The sequence below is a fragment of the Phlebotomus argentipes genome, unplaced genomic scaffold, assembly GCF_947086385.1.
Source record: "Phlebotomus argentipes unplaced genomic scaffold, Phlebotomus argentipes genome assembly scaffold_18, whole genome shotgun sequence".
Lineage (NCBI taxonomy): Eukaryota > Metazoa > Arthropoda > Insecta > Diptera > Psychodidae > Phlebotomus > Phlebotomus argentipes.
This window is the reverse complement of record NW_026776177.1, coordinates 662,048-669,649: the sequence shown is the minus strand read 5'-3', so window position 1 is coordinate 669,649 and position 7,602 is coordinate 662,048. Positions and strand designations below refer to the sequence as shown.

General features: G+C 39.8%; 1 protein-coding gene across 1 annotated transcript in view; it reads right to left on the bottom strand.

The window, feature by feature from the left end:
* Window positions 1–139: 139 nt before the first annotated feature.
* The window catches only part of LOC132260688 (uncharacterized), a 31,274-nt gene continuing 23,811 nt past the window's right edge, over window positions 140–7,602 (bottom strand). Inside the window, exons 13-20 of the mRNA XM_059758971.1 lie at window positions 5,940–6,073; window positions 4,708–4,842; window positions 4,015–4,154; window positions 3,770–3,936; window positions 3,582–3,701; window positions 3,279–3,349; window positions 2,449–3,166; window positions 140–2,387 (exon numbers count right to left, since the gene is read on the bottom strand). Coding sequence (XP_059614954.1) covers window positions 2,232–2,387; window positions 2,449–3,166; window positions 3,279–3,349; window positions 3,582–3,701; window positions 3,770–3,936; window positions 4,015–4,154; window positions 4,708–4,842; window positions 5,940–6,073 — 1,641 coding nt within the window. The 3' untranslated portion in view covers window positions 140–2,231. The remainder of the gene's footprint in view (window positions 2,388–2,448; window positions 3,167–3,278; window positions 3,350–3,581; window positions 3,702–3,769; window positions 3,937–4,014; window positions 4,155–4,707; window positions 4,843–5,939; window positions 6,074–7,602) is intronic.

The following is a 7,602-nucleotide window of genomic DNA, read 5'->3' as shown; positions in this document are numbered from 1 at the left end:
CGGATAATATTGATAGAAAAAATAAGATTTGTGATAAAGTTGGTTTTTGTTTAATAAATACTGTAAATTCACAATTTTCTCTGTGTGTCTTTTTATTCGTGGAAACCGAAAAAAAAATCAAAGGAAAAAGAAAAGAATGTTTAGAATAGTAATTTGTTAACATTTTTCTTTTATTATTGTTGGTCTAATCGATCTATTTACACTATTTACATCGTTTTCACAGAATTAAATATGACTCTTTTTTTTTCTTGTGGAATCCATCTTCATCATATATTATAACTTTGAGAGAACAGATTTCCAAACAAATTGAACAATTCCATTAGGAAATTTCTCTCCATTCATCTCCAATTGTTATCAAAGTGAAATTCAGCCCTAAATCAATAACCCTCTTCAGTGTCTCCAATAAATATTTAAAGTTTCAAGTGCATTGTTGGCATGAATCCCTCTTTCTCCCTCTCTCTCTCTCTCCCTCTCACTCGGGAGGCAATTCGCTAATTTACAAACACTTCTATGTCGAACTTTACATAAGAGATGATATTTGTTCTATTAAATTTGATTATCTCTTTGTTTAGCCTAACCTCATCTAGATAGAAATAATTTGTGTGGTTCTTCAATGAATAACTAGCATAAATTTAGAGATTCTTCCACTTTACTTCTCGTCTAATTTTTTTTCTCAAATAACATTTTTTTTTAAATTTATTTATTTAATCCCTCTTTGAGTGCAATTTCGTCAAAAAGTAGTTTTTTTTTAGTGTGTTTTCTTTAACATTTCAATAAATTTTTATCAATTTGATTTTATGATGTTAATAAAAGGTTATTTTAACAACTCGTGTATTTTGTTAATGTTTTCCCACCACTCAAATACCTTCATTACTTAGTGTTAACGATTTTAGTTTCACTTCTGTTAATGTTATCTCTTTTGTTATACTCATTCGCCATTCCATTTGTGCATCTTTTTTTCACACGCACACATCAATGAAAGGTAAATCCACTTGGCAGTATGAAAGTATCAATAAATAACAAATTTCTTCCCTCTCTTTTCGCTTTGTCATCCTGTTGGCTTCTTAAGTGTCATGAGATAAAGGCGCGAATTTACAGTGTTTTCCTCACCTGAAGGTTTTTTCCTTTCAATTTTATCATTATACAAAAAATGTTTTCTTTTTTTTTATCATGAAATTGTGCGATAAAAATATATCAATCGATATCTCTTCTCTTAGTTACAATAACACTATTTTCTACTAATAAGATTCTTTATTCCCTCTGACTCACCTTGATCTTTATTTTTCTTTTGATTAGGATTTGAACGTCAACGGATGTTTTTACTTTGCTCGAAATTTTTTTTTAGTGTTTCTCACTTTTTGCGAAAATCTTAAGCCAAATTTTTTTTTATTTGTTTTCTAATAAATTTCAACTCTTCTTTCATAATTTTCTTGTTTATAGATTTTTTCAGCACTAGTAAAATTTTGAAATTGACAACCATTCACTACAAAATTGTTTTTTTTTTAATACTTCCTTCTTGCTCTACGAGGGGGATATATTAATTCTCAATCGCTATACTAAGTTTCTTCATTTTAAAAGGTGTTTCAAGGCTAAAGTTCGTCTCTTAGAGAAGTTAATACATTTTTTTTCTTCTTAAATCTTCATTCAATTTAGTAAAATGTTTTGAAAATCATAGATGCCCTTAAAGTGTGTCATCGCGCAATAGAATTTATCATTTTTTTCACGCCTAATTAGCTAATATAAATATTTCAGCTAGAGTCTAAAATGGTCGTTGCAATTGTATATTTCATTTAATAGCTAACAAGAGTTGTTTCGCTCACGAATCGCTTCCTCAAATTCTTCCTAACTCAATTTTATTTTTCTCTTTATTTTCATTTCAAGCAATTTAATCTAAGGTCTTCGTCTTTTGATTATATCTTCTTGTTTTTTTCTTTTGAATTAATTTGTGTTTCTCTAAGTTGATTTCTGCCTCACTTTCATTTTACTCAATATTTTTTTTTTATTCCTGCAAGCAAACTTACCACTAAGGATTTCTCCTGAATCCACCACAGTTTCTAACAAATTTTCCATCCCCTCAAGCACGTGGAACTATGAACAAGTTGTCTGACGAGGATGCCCAGAAAGAGTCCTGCACAATTGTCGACGGGCCACTCCCGATTGTCACACCAGGAGTCGCCTCTTGCGCGGTGCAATCAAATCCATGAGGTTTCATCCTCGTACGAATCCTTCCGTCAAGGGGGCTCGGGCGACTGTATCTCCTTCTCGAGGTACTCGTGGATTTCGTCCTGCGAACTGTGCGAGAGCCTCATCAGCTCCTCCCTGGACAGGCGCTCCAGGGAGTACTTCTTGCCATTGGTTTTTGCGGGGGTTTTCGGCGCGCGAGTGCACTGAAAGGATCAAAGAATTCAATAGCAACCAAATCACTGTCTAAGTTAATTTCCCGCCCACCTCGAGATCCCTCTTTGTCCTGTGCGGCGAAGGAGTCGCCTGCTGACTCCTCGTCGCAATGTCCAGTGTATTCCTGCTCCGTGAAGTTGTCGCTGGTGACAGATCCTGCTGCTGCGACAGACTCCTGCGGACTTGGTTGCTCTTCCTGCTCCCGCCGTACTTCTCCTTCAGCTCCTCGTGCAGCTTGTCCCTCAGCACTGCACTCGCGGGCTCCAGGATGCAAATGGGAGGGGCCAGGCGCTCCTTGAGTGGCGTTATGGCATCGAGATTGTCCTGCGATCTCCTGCCCTCGTACACATCCAGATTCAGCGGTGTTCTCTTGTTGGAGAACTTCTTCCCAATCACATCAGGCTCCTCCGGCAGACTGCTTCTAGTCCCGCTGAAGGTGTCAAACTTGGACGACGACGCGCCCAGACCTTTCCCGAAGGTCTCAAATCTGTGACCAAGGTCAGGAGGCGAGTAGGAGATGTCTCGGCTGAGCCTCCTGCCAATTGTGTCCATTCTCTCGCCCAGAATGCTGTCCGTGCTGAAGCGCCTCACGTTGAGTCCCGACGAGTTGGAGCGCGAGCGGGAGTCCTTCTTGGCGAAGAGCTTCGGCTTGGGACTCACCTTGGGATGCTTGGGTGGATTCTCGTGCGCCGCAGCCGCTGCCATCTCGAGATTCGAGCCAATCTCCTCGACAACGGGCAGCGGCGTCTCGCGCTCCTCCTGCTGCACTCTGGACAGGAAATTGATTCTATCAGGAAGAGAGTGAGTTCAGAGCGTGGGTGAATCGAGAGGTGGCCAATTGGGTGGTGAAGACTATCGACACTACACTGATAAGAGCTCACCTTCTAATCTCCTGAATCATCTCGAAGAATTGCGCCTTGCTCTTCCTGCGGCGACGTTGTTCATCTTCCTTCTAGAACAAATTTCGATCAAATAATTGCTCCTCTTCACCCACGAAACAATTCACATATATGAGGGTAGTTTGAATTTATTCACTTGTTATGACTCTAGGCGTGGATATTTTGCAATCATCCCTCTGGGCAATTAAGTGGATTGAAAAATATCACGCGCAGAGTCTTTCTTAATTCTTCTAATCCGCCGAGTCAATGGGGTGTTTCCCCTTGAAGCATTACATTAATACGCACCCTCTTTATACTCTTCTGGAACAAGCTGGCAATTTGTCCCTGTCTCAGCGTGTGCACCAATTCTCTAGCCGCATGATGTGGCGACACTAATTCCACGCAATTAATAAATCGATACAGTTTCTGCAAATGGACCGAAAGAACATCACTTGCGGAGCTGCAGCGCCACACACACCCACTGTATACAGTACCTGACTGAAGAACATGATGTTGCGACTCTTCCACACTGTCCCCTTGGGCTTGTGCCTGAGGATGGGCAGGGCGTACTTGTAGAACCAGTGCTCGAAGATGAGGATGAGACAGCCGAGAATCATGCCCAGACCGAGCAGAAGAAAAACTCCCGCCACGGCGGCAACTCCTGCCGAAAAGGGGGTGCAAAAAGAGCGAGATGAGAATCATCTAATGGTGGTCCTCGGCATGGGTTTTTTTTCCTTACCAAGCGGACGTGGTTGAGCAATTTCAATGCCCAGCTTAAAGCATGGCAGGCCACCATACCACTTCTCCGTGAGGATGTCCAAGTATCCATTACTCGAATATTTTGCTATCAGTGCCGATATTGAATCTCTCAGAGGGAAGCTACACATCCATTTAGTCGGGGGGTGCGCGTTTGGGGGTGAGAAAGTGAAAGAATATGTGAGTGGGATGGAATGAATAAGAATCATGTGAATTTCTGCCAAATTTATTGATATTGTCGACTCTGGCAATTTTTCCATATTTCCACCCTCTGCGACTACCCCAGTGAAACAAAGGCTTCGTGCAGAGATTCTATCTGTCTCTCCGAATGCACTGAAGCATAGAAAGTGAGTTTATGAATACGGCAAATCAATGAAATCCATCAACTCTTAAAATAAGAGAACAACTTTTACTTCTCCATCGAGTGAAAAACACACGAAAATCCATGTATTTCACAAACATCGAGTGCCGAAACCCTGGTGCAATGTTAAGAAATACATCTTGCTCTCATGACCAAAACATGATTTCAATTTCATCCACCAAAATGCACACTCTTAAATTCCATCTCTTGTGAAACTCTCTCACAATTTTGCCATTCAATTTGCTGAATTTCGTCTACTGTGTGTGTGTCAACAGAAATTTGTGCACAATAAATACATGGTTCGTCAACACTCACCCCTTTGTCATTCCAATGGCATAAGTGTCTTCCACGTACGTCTCGCCGATGCGCTGCAAATTGCATCCATGATCGGTGGCGCGATAGTAATCGAGTATTGGTGTGTCTGCCATGAGCAAGTCCAACGAGCCATTTCTGGTTTTGAGTGGAAAAGTGCATTTATGAGACGCCCTTTGGGGCGAATTTCAATTGACAAAACCACATTTTGTCACGTTCAATTCATACAAAACTTCATGTAATTGCATTTATTCGTGGTGAAGCGAAACATCACGAGAGAGAGAGATTATGCTACTCTGTGGTCTTTCATAATTAAATCACAGTTTTAATTTAAAAAAATACACAAAAAAACGAGTGAATGAGGCTAAATTGTTACTCTAAATCTCCTAAAATCTGCTCTTCTAAAAATAAAACCACATCTTTTACACTTCCCACATCGTCATACGAATTAAGATATACATAAAATCGCACATATCAAGGGGGAGATAATACAGTCAGAAGTGGTGTACAGCTCAGCAGAACAACTTAAGAGAAGTGAAAGTGTTCAAAAACTTACAATCTTCCTTTCCTACGTGCTTCTTTTACTGACTAATCATCCTGATTCTTTGAATTTCTTTTGAATCTCTTTTGAATTGTAAGCAGAAACAATATTTTTCTAGGTTATGTAAGGAATCACAGCATTTTATCACATCAATTCTTATTCAAAAGTCACCAATATTGCTAATTATTGGCGGAATTAGGCATTTTCATGCGATAAATATTCCTATTCTGAAACTTTGGTGCCAAAAACACTACAAATTGTGTTCACAAGTGAAACCTAACCTCAAAAATAGTTATTTGGATTTGAACAATGCTTATTAGAGCAACTTTCTTGATGATTTTGACTCTGAATCAGCAATTTTATCACCTAGAAAGCTTCCAAATTGAGTTTTTTAAGACCTCTGAGTGATATTTTTGAGGTTATGGTCGGATAAGACGCTGAAAAAAGCGGTTTTGAGTGAATTTTTACTCAAATATCGCATGAAACCTTAGGATACTTATTATAATTTGCAACCTATTTTGGAAACACTTGCTAGAAAGTCATATTATCTCCCCCTTGGCACATGTCCGTAAATTGCACGATTATCGTGCAATCTGCACATTGCTTTATAAATTACTTGCCCCTTGGGCTAATCCTCTCTCTCTGTCATGCTCTCAAATTTGTACAAGAGTGAATGTAATGCCACGCCACTTACTTTAAGCCACGAATGCCCTCCTCGATGCTCAGCAGCGAGTACTTCCGCATGTGCTCCCACAAGTGCTTATCGTTTTTCTGGATGTACGTCTCTGCAGCTGACGCGATTGGCGCTCCGACGCGCTGGGTAAGCAGCTGAGGGTAGGCAATCAAGTCACTAGAGAGTTTTTTCATTCATCTGATAGCAAAGGCACAAGACATGCGGGCGCCACAAAGTGCCGAACCCAAAACATTTAAATTGCTTCCGATGTGAGCAATATTTATCAAGTCCCATGAATGCACAAATTGGCAAAATATCTCCTGCATGTGCTGCGAGGGGAATTTTGACAAAAATATCTCCGTCTATATTGAGAGAGAATTTCATTTTGAACTTTGTGCATTGCAGCGGAAAATACAGCGCAGATCATGCATCGTTTCCTGCTGCAAGACTTGTCGACAGAATGACCGCTTTGGCGGCACAGATTCGCTGATGAATTTTCGTAACGCTTCGCGAAAAGTCTTTTGATGCAAAATCACTATGCTATATTGACTTGAGGCTATTCTAGATGGACTTCAATCCATGCATTTCGGGTAAAAAATGAATATTACTGATGAAGAAACACTCGCAGTCTGAAACTAGTGAAAGTTTCACTTACAATGCGTCGTTTGCAAACAGGATTTTTGCTCACAATCTTTGTGTTTCGAAGTAAACTTTCGTCTGATTATGCTTCGCGTGTTCTATTCAATTTTTTTCCCCTTCTCCGAAGTCATACCTCAAGAATTTCTTCATTGAACATTCAGCCAATCAATAAATGTCGCATGGTTCGCCCCATCATCTCCGCCTGTCGCTTTCCTCAATGGAAAATCATTTGGCGGATAATGTGGAAGTATCGTGCTATCTATAATCCCTCCTTGCAATTTCACTTGGATGGAAGCGACGGAGGGTAGAAAAAAGTTTATTCATCGAGAGGGAGGAAGAAAAAAAGAGGACAAGATTCCCGTAGATTCTGTCACATCATTTACTTCTTGGCGGAAAATGACACAAGTTTTTCCTCCAGCAACTGACTTAGTCGCATGGCAAAGTGAAGGAATGTGGAGACAAATCGCCCACGATATTCTCTCCTTCGCTGAAATCGTCTCTTAGCTTCTGCTTAAGAGAAGAATGGACAAGAGAATGGATAATGCGAACGGTATTGACATAAGTATCATTTGTGTGCGGGGGAGAAAAAAGGCGGAAAGTGAGGAGACTGATGATGGAAGTGAACTGAGAAAAAAGCCAATGGAAGACTTTTAATACTGGGCGATGAACATGGAGAATAAAACCACGAAGAATTAGATACATGAGATGGCAGTAAAAGCATCATTTCACCGCAAAAACTATCATTCACCGCATTCTTTTCTTAAAATGAGAAATTTACAGTGGAGAAAATTCGGTTAGGACACATATGAAATTTAGGCCATTTTTCGTTTTGGTGCTAAAATTCAATGTTTCTTTCAATTTTCGAGACAATTACCTTAAGACAAGAAATAACTAGGATTTAATTGTCTTTCAAATGGCGGTGAGATCATGATGATATCTCAAATCAGGGCTGAGATATTGCAAAATGCAGAGAGATGTGCTCAAAAAGACAGCAAAAATTAATTTAAGACACTGCATATTTTGCTCTAAATCCATGTTATAATCA